Consider the following 18,618-nt stretch of genomic DNA (forward strand, 5'->3'; position numbering starts at 1 on the left):
TGTATTTGTATGACGTTATTTTTTTTCAGATAATTATGAATACTTTAGAATCTTCATTGTTGGCAGAAAATAATGACGCTAATGATGACGTGCCAGATAATATTTTTAATAATCTATTGATTAATAATAAAGGTCAAGATGTGGGATGTAAAGTAAGTCTGAAACAATAATGCTACAACGAAAAATGTTAATGTATCTGTATGACAATATTTTTTTTCCAGATAATTATGAATACTTCACACACTCCATTACAATATTCCTTCACAAAGTTCGTTCAATTTAAATGTTATAAAAAGGATTCGTTACTTTTCGTAAACATTAAGACATTGAAAGTATTTATAATATTAGAGAAGATATTTCGACATTATTCGAAATACTTTGATACTGAAAATATTGATTGGCGAAGTATTTTAATTTTTAAATTTGGTTCCTATTTTTTTCTTTCCTATTTGCAAATTAAAAAAAAATGGTTAGTTAAATTAATTTTATTTTATATAAATAAACATTCGTTGCTGGAATGTATTAAAAAAAAAATAAAAAATGCGACGGACAGGAATCAAACCCGTATCTGCTGCGTGATAGTCACGCGCTTAACGCTCGACCTACGCCGGCTTCTCGATAATCGGTCTAACGGAACTGGGTATGAGGAACTCTGTATTTTTTAAATAAATTTTTCTTGAAAATGGCTGAGCGTTGCGCCCTGTCGTTTTGCTCAAGTACTCTTCTGGTAGAGTACTACACTATATAAAAATCTTTTTAAATTCGGTGACCCCAACGTCGCGCCTTCCCTTTGTGAGTAATGTTAATGATAAGGTTAGTGTGTTTCAAATATGAGCTGAGTTGAGGGAGTTGACGAAAATTGTAGACCAATCAAAAGTGGCCCTCTTATGGTCAGTCTCTGCTTAAAGGGTATCTAGATTAGTTCGAATTTATGCTACATAAGTTGGCGCTGGAAGTGCATATTTTTTAATAATTAATAGCTCAAACGATTGCTCCTTAATCGCTCCGTCAGAATCCACAATTGCTCCCCTTTTAAAATTAATAGTTTTTGAAATATTTACAAAAAACGTAAAATTTATCATTTTTACTCAAAAACATATTTCCAATAGTTTTCTGTAACTATGTCCAGCATGAAACTATTGCGCTTTAATTACTCCATATTGCTCCATCATTATTTTCATGATTTATTACATCTTTTATCGAAAATTAACAAATTAATCATTTTCCAAGCGACGCCGTCACCACCTATCGGCCGCCTATCGAAACTATATGGCTCAGCAGCCAACGGCGAGAATATTCAAACACAATGTTTATAACTATATCTCAAAAAGGTTAATCAACGTTTCTTATTTATCTTTTGATAGAATAATTGCACCTCGCTTGCTCTATTATGATATTCGCGATCGCTCCACTTGTATAATTAATCTTTTTATGATATATTAGCAAAAAAACCAATAATTTTCTTGGAAAAACATATTTTCCGTAGTCTACTGCAAGTATATCCAATATAAAACGATTGCTCCTTAATTGCTTCATATTTATATCTTATAGGTTCTGCACACAGGGCGCGGAAACGTTTGCCGCGCGGAAAAAGGCGACGCGATAGCCAATCAACTTACAACTTTTCCATTAGAGCGAAAAATTGATTGGCTACCGCATCGCCTTTTGCCGTGCGGCAAGCGTTTCCGTGTTCTGTGTGCAGAAGCCATTAAGCCCGTATCAGACTATGCATTAAAGATTGAGATTCAAGATTCAAGATTGAAATTTGACCAATCAGAACAAAAAAATTTGAATCCTTTTTGTTCTGATTAGTCAAATTCCAATCTTTCATCTTCAATCTTTTATTTTCAATGCATAGTCTGATACGGGCTTTAAGCGTTGTTCGTTGCCGTCCTTAGACAGAACTAAACATGTTTCAACACGTTAAGGCCATTACACGTTCAAAAGTTTTAGTCGTAATCGTAAGGCCGTAAGCAAATCGACCAATCACAATCAAACATTCTAAAGCGGGGAGCACACACTTTTGCATAAGCGCATAATCACAAGCATAAGGAAATTGATTGGTCCATTTTCTTATGCATAACGAAATTCATTGGTCAATTTCGCTATGCATAAGAAATGGACCAATATACGAAAATTGAAGATTGAAGATTAAAGATTGGAATTTGACTAATCAGAACAAAAGGAGCTAAAATTTTTTTATTCTAATTGATCAAATTTTAATCTTGAATCTTGAATCTCAGCCTTTAATGCGTAGTCTGATACAAGCATGTGTGTTTTTTAATATAATATATTTTTTTAGAGAGATAGATATGTGTGCGTGTATGTTTGTAATTTTAGTAATTATGATATAACGGATTGTTTATTATAAGTTTGGAATAAAAACAATATTATAGATATATAGATATGTATATTTAATATATTTAGTAATACAGAATCGATGAAAGATATTCAATTTTGTCCACAACCGCATACTTTTGACGTGCGTGAAGTTGGCCCCGCATTTTTTGAATTTTATATTTTTCTCAATTGTGCTACATTGTACTACGTTTGTGCTAATTTGTGCCGCAAACCGCAGGTCAATAACATAAAGCATTTTCCAGAAAAAATGAAAAAACCAAATTTCTGCCAGTTCCACACTTTCCAAATTTTGAATTTTTATTAACTATGCTGTATTGTGCTACGTTTGTACTGATTTGTGCCACAAAAAAAAACTCGATAATTCAAACAACAAGAGATAACAAAAAACTAATGCTCACTGGCTCCGCACTTTTTCGCGATTAAACTCAAGTTTTTTTCCTAAATTGGTACCAATTTGCGCCGTGTTGTGCCGTTGGAAGAATTTCAATACCTTATTCCGTTTCGCAAAAAAGATTCACAAAGATAGATAATAAAAACATATATTAATCATACTGCAATGCAAATATAGAATTTCTGCAAGTTGTGCTTTTTTAGTATTTTAAATATAAAGTAAAAGTAAGAAATAAAAATCTCGTAAAACTTAGTGGTTGATAAAAATTCATAAAAAAGGGGTAAGGGTGAATCAAAAATTTGATATTTTCGAATTTTTTTATTGTGTCGGATTGTGCCAGAGCAGCACAACTTTTCCAAATGACAAAATTTCCTCGGATCGCTAGATTTCGCAGCATAGACAAAGTTAGGAATCAGACGTTAGGAATAAAAAATTTCAAACTCCTGTAACTTACGAACGCTGACAGATAATCGAATTCTGCGAGTTGTGCTGAATTGTGCTATTTAAAATCTACGAGGCACATGTATAAAAAGCAAGGATTAGCTTGAGAGTTGATAAAAATTCATGAAAAAGGGATGGGAGTGAATCAAAAATTTGACATTTTCGAAATTTTTCAAGAATTTTTATTAACCTTCAAGATAATTTCTTAATTAGTATAAAAAATATGTTTTCAAGAAAATTATTTACAATGTATTTTTTAAAACAATTATTTGTTTTTTTTTGCACTAATTGATTTGTCTCATTATTTTGTACATAAAAGTATTACAGTAAGATTATCGAAAACTAAATATTTTATGAAATATTTTATTTTTTATATCAAAATATATCAGATTAAAATATAAAATAACTCAAAAAGTATTTTATGAAAAAATACTTTATTATAGTGTTTTGAAAAGCTTTCGAGGTAAGTTATAAGAATATTCAATAAAAAATAGGGGGTTTCATTTAAGAAATTAAAGGTGTCTTTGACTTGACCTTAACGATGCCATCCAAGGTCAAACCAATGACACCATCTTATGTTTCTCTCAAAACCATACAATTTTTGTTCAAAACGTTTTTCTCTAAAATGCTTAGTTTTTGAAAGAAAAGGGGTGTACGGGTGGTCTAGATATACTATAATGGCTGCGGTCAAGAAGACGCTAGAGATGCTTCGAAGCATTGCATTAACCAATCAGAATAAAGAAATTTTTACTCTTTTTGTCCTGATTGGTCAATCAAACGCTTCGAAGCATTTCTAGCATCTTCCCGACCGCCAATATCGGATACACCCGGGTGGAGAATCGGAACACAGCACTAAGTGAGGGCCCGGGCACATGAAAAAGCTTAAGCAGTAAGACTTAAAACGTAAGCGAATTGACCAATCACGGTCAAACAGTAAGGCAGTCATATTGAAACGTAAACAACGTTGAAAATTCCGCGTTCCACTTAACGACCGCAATGTTCGCGAGCATTATCTGTCTTTGTTTAACTTTCGGTGAACAACAAAGATGAAATGATACGTGAGCGTTGCGGTCGTTAAGTGGAACGCGCCCATAGTATACGTGACACACGATATATACATGACACACACGTAAAATATATATTTTCAATACTGGCAGTGAATATCCGAACGCTGTCACAGTGTAAATTTCAAGCTAAGAAGATAGTGGACATTTTTCGTTTACACATAGAATCGAAAAGAATGCAAGTCGATATGGTTGACAATTACGAGCAGCTGAGACATTTGTCTAATCCTGTCACGCGACGATTGGATGATAATATGCAGTTGACATTGATAAATCTTCCTGATGTTTGTTTGGAGGCGATCCTGTCTAACCTTTCTTATGATGAGATTGCTAAATATAGAATCGTAAGAGTCAGTCTTTTAAAATTTAGAAAGGATTTTCTTTTACTTATATCAGAACGCAAAGCATATCTCATAATATTATTTTTATATTTTTTTGAGATATTTTAATATTTTTGGGGATATTATTATATTTTTTTGGGATATAGGTTTGCAGACAATTTAATCGGATTTGCAAGAAATTACTTAATCGTGGTTTTAATCTGATGGAAAAATATCATGCACAATGCCTTCGTGCAGTGAAAAGTAAATTACCAAGAAGAGAATCAGAGCGAAGAAGTCATCCTCTTGCGCGTCATTGTGATATATTAACAGCAATAGAAACAAGAATCTCTATGTTATCAATGACTTTCATTAAATATGTGGATCTGAATGTTTGTTGTTTTATTCCAGGAAAGGTAATTAATTTTTACTTTGTCAAAAGCATGGCATAATCATTGTTATTAATTTGATAATGATTAGTAAATATAGTTTAGACTAATCTCTTAGATTTTAATAAAAATATATTAAATTGATTTCCTTTTTATATAGAAACAGATTTGAAAAATTGTTAAGATTATGAATTGCTAAGAATTGTTAATTGTTTAAAATGTGATATAAGGGCTACCATATCTAGTTGGCAGATAGTGAATGTACTTAAAGTAAAAATAAAACAGTGAAAAATATCAAGTATACATATAGGCCATGTTTCGATATTCACTGTCAGTACTGAAAATCTATAATATATGTAACATAAACTATAGATTTTTAATACTAGCAGTGAATATCGGAACACGGCCATAGTGTATATATAAAAATAAGAAATATGACTTGTCATATGACCAGCCAATGACTTTGCTGCCTAATCTATAAATTCTGCCTAATTAGATATGACTGTATTATTTTTATATAGAAGCCTGTAATCGCCAGTATTTCGTTGATATGACAGATTTCTTAAACTTCTTCAAAAATGTCATCTTTAACGCTTAACAACTTTTTTTTTTATAGCATTGAGTGACAATTTCAAATCTTTGTTTTTACATGAAACGAAATTGATTGAATGTATTGATTAAAATTTAAAAGAGTTACTCTTAAATATTTATCTTTTTTTAAAATATGATATATATGTATATGCATATTTGGAATATTGCTTATGCGCATAATTTAAAGAAAAACTTAATTTAGTAAATTTTGCATGTGTCTTGTTTATATTTATTATTGTTAAATAAGTATATTTCAATTATGCATTAGGTAATTGATGAAATTTTTCGTGTCCTTCGATTAATTCGAGAAACAAAAACACCACCTAGAGCACATGAGATACTTCAAGAACTGCGGGATATAAGTAGTATGGCTATGGAGCATTTTGATGAAAAGATCTTGCCAGATTTAAAACACAATATTTGCACATCTATGATTGGAACCGTGAATTCGTACGATATACCTGGTGGGGTTATGATCTCCCCCAGTAGAAATAATTCTGCACTGCCACATTGCAACAATCACAGCTCAACCTGCTCAGAAAAACTTAATCAGACTTTTAAGAAAATTAACAATTGTATGAAAAAGAACAAGATATTCTTCTTATCTGTAAGAAACCAAATGGGTAGAATAAAGCTCAGAATGCAAAGGCAATACTATCAGATACGGATGCAAAACTTGAAATTACAGAAACAAGTAAAGAAGATACATGATCAAGACATGCAGTTAGCTGAGATGCGGAAGCATCTTGAGGAATGGGAGCAAAAAATGGTCGATTTAACTACCGAACTGAGTCGAGCACGAGAAGAAACTCAGAACCCTGACTCATTAGAAAATCGCAAACGGAAAGCACACATTGATATTATCAGTGCTGATGTCGAGACACTTCAACAGACGAATGAGTTACATGCCAAAAAACGCAAACTCATAGTAGAAAGAAAATCATCGAGTGATGCGCAAGATATGAAGTTCAAAAAATTTATGTCGGAATTACTTGCAAAAAGTGCGTTAGATAAATATCTTGTCGGTCCGTCGTGCCCGCGCTAATTTGTCTTTTCTACATTAATATTCCTAGCACAAAAATTTTTGCAGAATTATATTCTTTGTATAAAGCATTTTTTAATTATAATAAAATAGATATAGCAGCCACAGATAAAAACATCTAAATTTTCATCCAATTATTTACTTTTTAAACAATAATTACAAGAAAGTTTGAACAAAAAATGACTTCGATTAATTAACTATATTTTGTTGCATTATAAGATTAACATAACATACAAAAATGATGTACCCAGCCAAATTCATAGTGTTTTACTGTAAGATTTTTATATGTAATATATAATTCCAATATAAAATATAAGAAAAGTTCATGTTATTAATTAATATTAAGGAAAATATTATTTTATTATGCATTTATATCAAGGAATATATATAGAGCAAGGACAATAAATTACAAATTGCAATGATATACTAATATACATTTCCTTAAAATAATATTACATACTATATTATTTTAAAGAGATAACACATTTTAATCATTGTAAAATATTAATTTTATTTTTAGTGTATGCGTCTTTTAATATGTATATAACTGATTTTATTATAGTATTAGTTTTTTTTGTTTGTATGTAAAGTTAAATATATAATCATATTAACATGTAAAAAAGACTGTAATTCATATTAAACATTATTAATTAATATACGATTTAGTTCGACATTTTATTATCGATTTATATAATTCATAATTCATGATATACGATTTTATAGTTATATTTTAAGTGAAAGGAAATATTTTTCTAAGTATACGAATGGAATAATTTATATATTTATAAGTATCTTATTTGCATAAATAAATATTAAGGCTCTTGAGTAGTCACCGTGAAACTCCGAGTTGACGGTGGCGACATAGGAATAAAGATGCTGCGGTAGAAATAAGAACCCTGTTCAACGACTTATCATATAAGTAGTCCTGGGATTTACTTGCACATTTTGGCCCGATTTCGTGACTCACGCCTATTGTTCCCCACTCACCGCTCGTGCAACTCACCGTTAGCAACGAGTCTCCAGATACGCGTAACTAAGAAACGCGACGCTTTGTCTCAGGAGCGTCCGTATATAAGAATGCCCAAATATAATAATAAGACAATACTTCTCTATAATTAAAAGTTTTTCTTCAATATTTTATATCAATGAATTATAAAATATTGAAGAAAAACTTTTAATTCTAAGAATTTTCGCGGTGTATTTAGAAAAGTATTGTCTTATTATTATATCCTTCTTAATAACGGATATCCAGTCCCTCTCATATTCCAGGTAATGAGAGAATGTTTGCATTTTCTCATATCAAAAACATCGAGTAATAACAACAATTCCTCGCTCAATATCGTGGATATAAATAACAAAGAAAAAACATCTTATTTTAATATCCCTTACATTCCTGTAATCTCTGAATTGTTTAAAAAAGCCACAAAAGATTTAGGCACAAAAATATCATATACTGGAATAAACAAACTCAGCAAATTTATTAAGGTGCATAAAGATGCATTACTAAAAGAACTATATAACAATGTAGTTTACAAAATCTCATGTTTAGACTGCGATGCGTCTTATGTAGGTCAAACCGGCAGACTTTTAAAAACAAGAATTTGTGAACATAAGAGGAATATTAATAGAAATACCACACAGCACTCAGTGATTACTGACCACAGGTTATCTAATCACGAATTTGATTGGGATAATGTTGAGATCTTGGATGAGGAGCCGATTTTGATTAGACAATTGTTATCAGAGATGATACATATAAAAAAGCAGTCAAATAGTTTAAATTTACAGAGCGACACAGACAACCTTGATCAAGCTTATTTACCGATATTGGAGAATCTGTTTGAATGTTAGACTATTTTTGTTATTAATTTTTATCTTGAACATAGTTGTCTACAGTTAGTCGTGTTTTAACAATTGACATGTACGGTATTTTGTCTCGTTTTGTGCTTTCGCGTCCTCATGGTGAGCGCCTCCTTCATTTAAAAGTTAATTTTTACATAACAACGTTAATAATTTTCCCAGATCAAATGCATCTTTGTTGCATCTTTTCTAATGGTTGGAACCGTTAGAAAGCTTCACTTGAGGATGTGGAGCGCATAATGGACGTAAGGTTAAACTCCGAATTTGACGACTCTTGACCCTTTCTTTTTTATATGTGACGTACGTCTTTTATCCGGATTGCTTATATTGTTTTTATCCACTTTCTTTTAATATTTGTCACATCGTTTATCATTGTTAATTTTCAGTCATGGACAACTTTTGACATTTATATCTATACCGAAGATGGACCGAAACGTTTTAATATATATTGACCCAGTCAGCCAGGTCTGTTCTAACAGATATTGCCAAGTGCTTGCTACAAATTATTGTCAGCAAAAAGGCTACAAATTTGGTACAAGAGTTGTTATTACCGATTAAGCTGGCAGATTGCCGGCAAGAATCAAGCAAAGCTTGCTAACATAACTACACAGCAAATTGGCGGCAGAAACCGAGCAAAGCTTGCTGACATGACTGACATCAGATTGTCGGCAAAACTGAGCAGGATCTGGAGTGCGCAATCTGATGGCAAATTGGCAGCAAAAACCGAACAAAATCTGCAGCTTATTACAAAGTATTATAAAATAGTTCAGTCGCTTATCGCTATGCGGCGCGTTATTCATTATCTATACCCGTATTCAAATTCTTGTCATGAGTGTATATAAAGCCTACAAAATACTAATAATATTATAATATATATATTTTGATCAGTTCAATTTTTGACACAATTCTTATACAGGAAATTCAGATATTGAATTGATTTTTTGCAAATTGGACAGATAATTGTTCGATTTTCACTTATTCAAACAATTTCTGTCCAAAAAGATCTTTAATTTTATAAATTAAGTTATTTGAATTTACCTATATATTTTAACATATTAATATATGATTTTATATAATGTCTAATTATCTAATGGTCATTTTATGACCATAACTTATCATCATTTTGTTACTTAGGGTTAAGGCTTTAAATCTATTTAAATATATACTTTTATATGAATGGCCAAAAGCTGCAGAATTTGTTCGGTTTTTGCTGACAATCTGCTATCAGATTGTCTTGCGCAGATCTTGCTCGATTTTTGCCATCAATTTGACGTCAAATCATGTCAAGCTTTGCTCGGTTTTTGCCGTCAATTTGCTGTCAGGTTATGTCAACAAGCTTTGTCACCAAAACACAAGCTTAATGCGGACACAGATGGCACTGGATTTGTTACCAAATTTTGAGCGAATTTGATGCCAATTTGGCAACAATTTGTTATCAAATTGCTTACTGGGGAATTATTAATTTTAATCTTAGATTTATTTTGCGTCCTCTATCTTGCGCACGGCTCCTATTAGCCCTTTACAATATTATTGTTATTTATTATTATATGTGGGCATTCTTACATATAAACGCTCCTGAGACGAAGCGTCGCGGTCCTTAGTCACGCACATCTGGCGACTCGTTGCTAACGCACGAGCGGTGAGTGGGGGGGCAATAGGCGTGAGCCACAGAATCGGGCCGAAATGTGCAAGTAAATCCCAGCAGCACTGATATAAGTGAACTGGGATTTATATGTAACTTTCAGCTGGATTTTTTAGCTCACGCCTACTGCTCGCTGCTCCCCTCTTATCCTTCGCTCCTTAGCAACGCATCACTGCATCGTAAATCGTAACTAAGGAGCGCATCACTTAGTCTCAAGAACGTGCGTATCACAAATGTGATAGCACAATACTTTGATAAACATAAAATATAAATATTTTGAATTGTTATAGAACGTACGTATACGTAATTAATAATAGAATAATAATTATTTTTGTTATTAATACAAAATAAAATATTGAATAGAAAATTTTAATGAGAACCTCTACTACTAGAGTATTGTGCTATTATATTTATGATGCGCACGTTCCTGTGACTAGCAGGGGAGGACGCGACTTTAGGATTACCGAATTGAAAAAGGCTTTTATAGTGTAGTACTCTATTAGAAAAATACTTGAGCAAAGGGATAGAGCGCAATGCTCAGCCATTTCCAAGAAAATTATTTAAACAATATGGCTTTCCATATATCTGGCTCCGTTATATGAATTAACGAAAAGGCGGTGTAGCTCGGGCATTAAGCGCGTGACTATCACGCATCCAACCCGGGTTCAATTCTTGTCCCTGCCACTCTTTTTCTCATTCTTTTTTCATACAATCTAACAACAAATATTTATTCATGTAAAATAAAGTCAATCAAATTAATTTTTTTTTAATTTTCTTTCATTTATTCACGAAACTGGGCATAATTTTCGTTAAACTTACAATTTTATTATTTTATGCATTCTACTCGATATAAAATGAAGCAAATAAAACGCCACTATTTGAACATAGTTATAATTTAATACAAAATTACAAACAAATCTGTCAAAACTTATTCATCCTTATTATCATTTTCTACAGATTGGTTACAATTATTCGGATGATATACTTGTCGTAATTACTTGTTGTAATTTTGTATTAAATTATAATTATGTTCAAAAAGTGGCGTTTTATTTACTTCATTTTGTATCGGATAAAATGTATAAAAGAATAAGATTGTAAGTTTAACAAAAATTATGCCCAGTTTCGTAAATAAATTAAAAGAAAATTGCCTTCCGAAAGTGCAATTAAAAAAAATTTAATTTAATTAACTTTATTTTACATGAATATATATTCGTTGCTAGATTGTATAAAAAAGAATGGGAAAAAAAGTGCCAGGGACAAGAATTGAACCCGTGTCTGATGCGTGGTAGTCACCCGCTTTAATGTCCGACCTACGTCGCCTTTTCGATAATCGACCTAACGCAGCTGTATATAAGAAAATATATTATTTAAATATTATTAAAATCAAATTTTTTGGGAAATGGCTGAGCATTGCGCCCTTCTTTTGCTAAAGTATTTTTCTACTGCACTATATAATAGATATATAAAAGATATATACTATATATATGTTACGTGTTAGCTACAAGTTACCAGCATGTTACCCATATATCAGAATTTTTATACAGCGCCTCACGTTGCAAATCGATAAACTATGAGGCGTGAAAAGTGACGTTTTGGTAGCCCAAATTATTCTTGCGTGCCATTTCGTAATTATTCACTTTATTCTAATGCTGTGATATGTAACGTATTTGTGAAACTTAAAATTGTCCGAAAACTAAGCTTAGCAAATTAAGTATTATGTAAAAAGAACATTTTCCACTTCTTTCGACAGCTGTCAAACTACGTTTTCCCGTATGACTAGGCTTACTTTGACACTCATTTTACAGTTATTTATTAATTGTCAAAGGAAAAGCTTAGTTTTCGGACAAATTTACGAGTATACTAAAGCGATCTGTAGTCTTGTTTCTTTAAAATATCTTTTTATTTAAAAATGGCACGCAAGAATTCTCAGCGTGTCATTTCTCGCTTCTGACGTCATCATTCCAATATGGCCGCGGCGACTACTCAGGAGCCTTAAGTCTCCAACATAAACGTTACAAATGATTTAGCAAGCCTAGTCTTCTGAAGCAAGCTCTTTCAAAATTTGATTCACATTTTTTTTATGTCATCTGTATCTTCGAAACGTTACTCTTATGCATAGCTAATTCTCCGTAAATCGTAGACTGTTCGATTTCTGTTTGTGTCACAAACGTTGTAAAACTTGTTCTATATTATTGAATCAGGTGATTCGCTCTGTCTATTAAGTACTCTCGATGTAAAATATTTGAAAATATTGTATATATTGACTATATTGTATATATTTTATAGAAGATAAAGCTTGTTTGTGGCACACTCTCTCTTTCTCTCTCTATACTCTATATAATATTCTCTAACAGATCATAGCGAAGAAAAATACTTAATACATCATCGACGAAATTACACGAAACAATTAATCCAAGCAATCTTCAAGAGATGTTTAAAAATTATATAAGGAAATCAGTTAGAAAATTAAGATGTCTCATAGATGTTTAAAAAAGATTGAAAAATTAGGACGTCTTCTGTACAAAGATTCGAAACATTAAAACGTCTTCTGCGATATTTAAAAGATCTCTCAAGAATTAAGACGCTCTTTAAATATTCGAAAAACATTCAGATATAAAAAAGCTTCTTTTTAAACTTTTATCTAAAAAACATTTGTTTCTTATAGTTGAAGAGCGATTTTTTTGTCAGGATGAGATCTGAAAAATTAGAATATTATTTCGATATCATTTGGTGACTTACAAAATTGTATCTCTGTATTTATGCTTGCCCGTAGGATATAACGAATTTATTTTAAGAACGATGTTTATACTAGGATCGTTATAAAGTTACATACGATACGTTTCCATTCCGTTCACATATTAGATACAGCCGTTTTAAATATAAGTTTGCGATATTTTAGTGCATGAACAAACATATAATGAGGCAGAGGAGAGATAATCCTTCCCCCCTCAAAAATTTATATCGCATATAAGCAAAGAAAACAGGAAGTATTACAATTAAATGTCTCTTTCTATACATTTGATTAAGAAGAGATATTTTATATATGTCAAGCAATGTTGAATCGATCTTTAATACGTCATGATACATCGTTCCCTTATAGTATTTTTTTCTTTATCATGTACAGTACCCTGTACCCTATGTGTGTACGATATGTATATGTATGGTATATATGTATAATTTGTGTATTGTAAGTACTGAAATAAATCTCATGAAGTAACGAAGCAGCTGGAAATGGGGATGTACTTTTATTCCGAGTTTAAAAATTATTAGAACCAACTCAGACATTTTTGATTTTCAAATGATTTAGCAAGCCTAGTCTTCTGAAGCAAGTCCTTTCAAAGTTTGATTCACGTTTTTTTTTTATGTCATCTGTATCTTTGAACCGTTACTTTTATGTATAACTAATTCTCCGTAGGCTTGTTGAATCATTTGTAACGCTTCTGTATTGGAGACTTCTCTAATTTAACGCAGAATTTTATATTGGCGCGTTTTCAAGCGTTCTTTCCATTATACCGATTTTTGCACAAAATTTTGTAACACCACTTTGCGTGACTGTATCTCATCAACTATTGACCCAATTAATTTAAAACTTGCACCACGTGTTGAGTATTGAGTTGTGAGTAACCCTTTGTAATGGCAGCACAAACGCATCAAATCAAGGAAATTCGCGAACGTTTCGGTTTTTCTTGAGACTTTTTCAACGCCATAACATAATTCGGTGAAAAACTGCGTTGGCTCCTCATTACCTTCTATAATTACGGTTTTCTGTTTGTTAATATTTTGGAGCCTAACCAATTTGTTGTTTGTACCTTAAGAAATCTAAATCTTTACATTTTTGAAATACTAATACGCATTGATTTTTACATTAATTCGATAAGATGAAGAAATAGCAAAGTTCAATATTAAAATTCTGAATGTCTCAAATATACTGCTCCTCCTCTTCATCGGATATCCCTACTCTTTTACGATTGATTTCTTCAACCCATATCTCAATAGTAAGTCTACCGCGAGAACAGACGGTCTACTAATCTTACTGTGTATTCTACTGATTATTAATTATAAAAGAACAATTAAGAATCCGTTAAGAACAATTTTTAAGAAAAGATCACGTACGATTCTTATGAGAAAAACATTTTTAATTAATTCGTTTGAATTTGTGATATGTTGTAGTTCTTGTGTCTTTAATCAAAACAAAAAACTTTTTTTTGGCGTAAAGTGTCTAGCGTTTTAGTGATACAGATACATCATGCTGATCAGTTTTATATTGATTGTCATAATAATAAAACTATTCTGGATATACGCCAGGTTAGTATAAAAAAATGTGATAAAATTAAGAATTAAAATAATAGTTAACTTTTTAAATTTAATTAATTAATTTTAATTTATTAATTAAATATGTATTTAATAATTGCAACTGTATCGAATCTTATTCCAAGACCTATTAAATCTTTAATTATATTTATTAGCGTTTGCAATTATAGATATTTTTACTGCAAAATGTACATTAAGTAATTCTTATCATTTATATTCTAAATCTTATCTTTATATTCACATTTATCTATATATATATATATATTGAATATATTCAGTGCTTATAAAATATATATTTATACTCTATTGTTACTCTCTATCGCTCAGATATAAACTAAGCTATTGGAAACAACGCGGCGTTGAATCTCTCACGAGCAATCTAATCTTCGGTAATTTCAAAAATGCCGTGCTCTTTCGTACTGGACCAGGATGGCACATCGGTCAACTCTATAAAGCAGCCCGTACAGACGCGCCCTTCATCGGCTTTTACATTTTCCACAAACCGTGCCTGTTATTGCGCGATCCAGACATTATAAAGCAATTTATGATCCGCGACTTTCACAATTTCTGCGATCGTCATTTTGCCGGTTCCAAGCAAAGGGACAGTATCGGCATGAAGAATTTGTTTGGTCTGAACAATCCGATCTTGAAATACGTGCGAACCAAGTTCACGCCCACGTTAACCATAAGCAAGCTAAAACGGATGTTCCTGCTGATGATGGAGATCGGAAATCCAATGATGGATTATCTCAAACATTATCCGGCGGATCACGACGACGTGAAGCTGGTGGATGCCCAAGAGCTCAGTTACAAGTATGCTACCGATTTAATCGCTTCGATTACACTCGGTACGAAGATGGACACCTTCCATTATCCGAATGAGGAATTCTCAACTGAAGGTATTACCTTTGAATTTAACAATATATGTTATATTACAAAATCTAATTAATAGCAAAAGCGGACCAAATCAAATAAAAGTAATATTGTTTATCATGTGATACGTACTAAGTATAAAAACAATTCCTATCGTAACATTGTCAGTTATATGATGTTACGAAAAAAAAATGGAAATTCTATTAAATAATATTATGTTATGAATACCAAAAAAAATTATGATATGTGTGTGTGTGTGTGTGTGTGTAGTTTATTTAAATTTTTAATTTAATCTTAATAAATAAAATAGTATAAAATATACAAAATGTTTTAAAACTTTAAAAAACTAAACTAATTGGATTAACGAATTTTTGATAAATTATTATTTATTTGATCCATTCTTACTTTGACATCTATATCATCGACTGAAATTCTAATAGCGATGAAAAATTCTTAACATCTATTTAATTGTAATAACTTCATAATGTTTTTAGTTTACAAATTCTTTCACGGATTTAAATTTAGTGCTCGGGTTTAGTTGCACATTTCGGCCCGATTCCGTGGCTCATGCCTATTGCCCCCCCCCCCCGCCGCTCGTGCGTTAGCGACGAGTCGCCAGATACGCGTAACTAAGGAGCGCGACGTTTTGTCTTAGGAGCGTTCATATGTAAGAATGTCCAAATATAATAATAAGACAATATTTTTTAAATGCATCGCGAAAATTCTCAATATTCTGAAAGTTTTTCTTCAATATTTTATATTTCATTGATATAAAATATTGAAGAAAAACTTTCAGAATTTTGAGAATTTTTGCGATGCATTTAAAAAATATTGTCTTATTATTATATTTGGGCATTCTTACATATGAACGCTCCTGAGACAAAACGTCGCGCTCCTTAGTTACGCGTATTTGGCGACTCGTCGCTAACGCACGAGCGGCGTGTGGGGGGCAATAGGCGTGAGCCACGGAATCGGGCCGAAATGTGCAACTAAATCCGAGCAGTTATTTAAAGTTATTTAAATAAAAAATTTATGCGCTTTAATTACCGCTACTGGCTCTTTTGTTACCCATTTTTATTTTGTTTGTTACATTAAGAAGCTTATTCTATAACCTTTAACGATGTCGTTAGATACAATTGCGCAACTGTTTTTCGATGTTTTAATTGCACAATGTTAACAATATCGTTAAAAGTTATAGAATGGGTCCTATAGATATAGTACATCTAGACCGAGTGTTTGCCTTTAGTTAAGGAGTGGGGGTAAAGATGCTTGTAGAAAAGGACATACTTTTCTACGTGCACCTTGGGCTCTCACTTCTCAACATTCAGTCTAGATATACCATGTCTGTGTGTGATAGAGTCTTATAATTGTATTAAAATATTAGAACTCTTCATATGCTTTATTATCAACTTTGATAACATTTTGATGACACATTGATATTTCCAGTCTTTATTATTAATATTTTATTGGTTTTTATACTATTAAAATATTTTTTAAATTTCTTTGTATATTATTTTTGATCTTTTGCAAGAAAGTGTATATTTTTAGAATAACCTATTATATACTCTACATCTACATTATCATATCTACCTATGCACATCCTATGACCAATTTCGAATGGTATGTAGGCGTCAGTGATATGATTATTTTCATTGAATCTATCGGGGTTGTATATTTCGGGTTCATTCCAGAATCTGGGATCAGCTCCGAGTCCGTATAAAAAGATGTATATCGGCGTACCTTTCTCGATAACAATATCGGTGTTAGGAATCTGAAATTTTATATTTTTATTAATATTTAATTATACTTATTAATGGACAAGCATTTTATTTTTATGACAGTAAATTTTATAAGGAACAAAACTATTTTTAGTTATAATTTTCAGTTCAAGTTTTCAATATATCGAAAATTTTCAAGTACATAAAAATTTCTTATGTGAAAGATTATTAGACCGTTTAAAACTTTTCATGTTCTTCAAAAAAAATTAGAACGCTTGAGAACTTTTTGAGAACTCTTCATTCGACGTTATTCAAATCAAATTATGACATATTCCGGATCGGATTAAATATTTTGCGAAATCATAATCAGATTTTTGAAATTTTAATCAACTTTTAAATTTACCTTGTAATCTTCACGAGTACATCTATCGATTGTGGACAGTGGCGGATGTAATCTTAGACTCTCGGCTATCGTCTGATCGAGATACTTCATGTCCTGGAACGCTTCGTATGTCCAGCCGTGCTTGTCGATTGCCCGGTTAATATTCTGCCTGGCCAGCTTCTGATACATGGAATGTTTCGCCAGTTCCAATAGAGTGAAGGACATGCAAGTAGCACTCGACTCAAAGCCCGAGAAGAAAGTACCGGACTGATATAATAAATTTTCACCCTCAAATTCTGTGGTAAATATTTAGTCTTTATTATTTTTTATTACTCATTATTTTCATTATTTCATTTACGCGATTTCTTTATTAATGAACTTTATTAATAAATTTTATTAATGAACTTTAATATTATTGGATGATTGCATAAGTTCGTGCCCGATTTTCATAGATGGCATTAAGATACTGCATGGCGGAGTTCTATTGTTTTCGTGTGGTAATTGTTGCTTACACCGAATAGATGACGTTGTCTTATGTCAATTTAGCGTCAGATATTGTTCAGATAAGTCCATTTGTGTACAAGAGAAATCAATAAAAATGGAGAACGAAAAGATGCATTTGCGGCATATAATGTTATATGAATTTCGGAAAGGCGTGAGTGTTGGGATTGCACAAAAAAATATTCAAAGCGTTTATTTGGACCGCGCTCCTGCTTTCCGAACAGTCAAAAAGTGGTTTGGCAAATTTCGAAATGGTGATTTCAACATGGAGGATCAACCCCGCTCTGGACGGCCTTCTGGCATTGATGATGACATTGTGCATGCCTTAGTGGAAAGAAACCCAAGGATTACAACTGAGGATATTGCTGAGAGGATGAACATCGTTAATTCAACCGCTTTTCGTCATTTAAAAAAATTTTGATACATTTCCAAGCTTGATACGTGAATGCCGCATCTCCTGACTGAAAGGAATAAGCTAAATCGCATGACTGCGGCTCTTTCTCTTCTCGAGCGTAACAAAAAAGACCTTTTTTAGATCGAATGGTAACAGGCGATGAAAAGTGGATTCTCTACAAAAACGTACAGCGAAAGAGGACATGGAAAACAGCAGCTGAAGGAGCAGAACCCGTAACAAAGGCTGGCTTGCATCCGATGAAGATGTTGCTGTGCGTTTGGTGGGATCGCAAGGGAATTATTTACTTTGAGCTGCTCCGACGCGGCGAAACAATCACG

General features: G+C 32.1%; 3 protein-coding genes across 4 annotated transcripts; 2 read left to right on the top strand and 1 right to left on the bottom strand.

Annotated features, from left to right (window-relative positions):
• The first annotated feature begins 673 nt into the window (after positions 1-673).
• Pall (F-box protein pallbearer) lies at positions 674-6,993 on the top strand. 2 transcript variants are annotated; one of them, XM_070301530.1, is made up of 3 exons: positions 674-1,331; positions 4,745-4,993; positions 5,826-6,993. In XM_070301530.1, the coding sequence occupies exons 2-3, from the start codon at positions 4,802-4,804 to the stop codon at positions 6,600-6,602; spliced, it is 969 nt and encodes a 322-aa protein (XP_070157631.1). In that variant the 5' UTR covers positions 674-1,331; positions 4,745-4,801; the 3' UTR covers positions 6,603-6,993. The 2 variants fall into 2 exon arrangements, with proteins under 2 accessions (XP_070157631.1, XP_070157632.1); XM_070301531.1 differs by lacking the exon at positions 674-1,331 and adding an exon at positions 4,300-4,601.
• Positions 6,994-14,318: 7,325 nt separating this feature from the next.
• On the top strand, positions 14,319-15,823 carry LOC138936479 (cytochrome P450 6k1-like). The gene is made up of 3 exons (XM_070301907.1): positions 14,319-14,406; positions 14,740-15,311; positions 15,780-15,823. The coding sequence occupies exons 1-3, from the start codon at positions 14,348-14,350 to the stop codon at positions 15,821-15,823; spliced, it is 675 nt and encodes a 224-aa protein (XP_070158008.1). The 5' UTR covers positions 14,319-14,347.
• A 772-nt stretch (positions 15,824-16,595) lies between these two features.
• Positions 16,596-17,675, bottom strand: LOC138936480 (cytochrome P450 6l1-like). Its single transcript, XM_070301908.1, has 3 exons — positions 17,407-17,675; positions 16,851-17,056; positions 16,596-16,629 (listed from the first exon to the last, which is right to left on the bottom strand). Exons 1-3 carry the CDS (start codon positions 17,608-17,610, stop codon positions 16,596-16,598), a joined length of 444 nt encoding a protein of 147 aa, XP_070158009.1. The 5' UTR covers positions 17,611-17,675.
• Positions 17,676-18,618: the final 943 nt, after the last annotated feature.

This window comes from Polyergus mexicanus, unplaced genomic scaffold (genome assembly GCF_030449975.1).
Source record: "Polyergus mexicanus isolate NDT 795.1 unplaced genomic scaffold, iyPolMexi1.0 SCAF_9, whole genome shotgun sequence".
Taxonomy (NCBI): domain Eukaryota; kingdom Metazoa; phylum Arthropoda; class Insecta; order Hymenoptera; family Formicidae; genus Polyergus; species Polyergus mexicanus.

Bases quoted from the DNA above. Each gene is read 5' to 3' on its own strand.
- Pall (XM_070301531.1), top strand. From the start codon at position 4,434: ATGCAAGTCGATATGGTTGACAATTACGAGCAGCTGAGACATTTGTCT. The intron at 4,602-4,744 runs GTAAGAGTCAGT...TTTGGGATATAG, and splicing joins AGATTGCTAAATATAGAATC to GTTTGCAGACAATTTAATCG. The intron at 4,994-5,825 runs GTAATTAATTTT...ATTATGCATTAG, and splicing joins GTTGTTTTATTCCAGGAAAG to GTAATTGATGAAATTTTTCG.
- LOC138936479 (XM_070301907.1), top strand. From the start codon at position 14,348: ATGCTGATCAGTTTTATATTGATTGTCATAATAATAAAACTATTCTGG. The intron at 14,407-14,739 runs GTTAGTATAAAA...TCTATCGCTCAG, and splicing joins CTATTCTGGATATACGCCAG to ATATAAACTAAGCTATTGGA. The intron at 15,312-15,779 runs GTATTACCTTTG...TAATGTTTTTAG, and splicing joins TGAGGAATTCTCAACTGAAG to TTTACAAATTCTTTCACGGA.
- LOC138936480 (XM_070301908.1), bottom strand. From the start codon at position 17,610: ATGTCCTTCACTCTATTGGAACTGGCGAAACATTCCATGTATCAGAAG. The intron at 17,057-17,406 runs GTAAATTTAAAA...ATAAAATTTCAG, and splicing joins GTACTCGTGAAGATTACAAG to ATTCCTAACACCGATATTGT. The intron at 16,630-16,850 runs GTATATAATAGG...TATCACACACAG, and splicing joins TATGATAATGTAGATGTAGA to ACATGGTATATCTAGACTGA.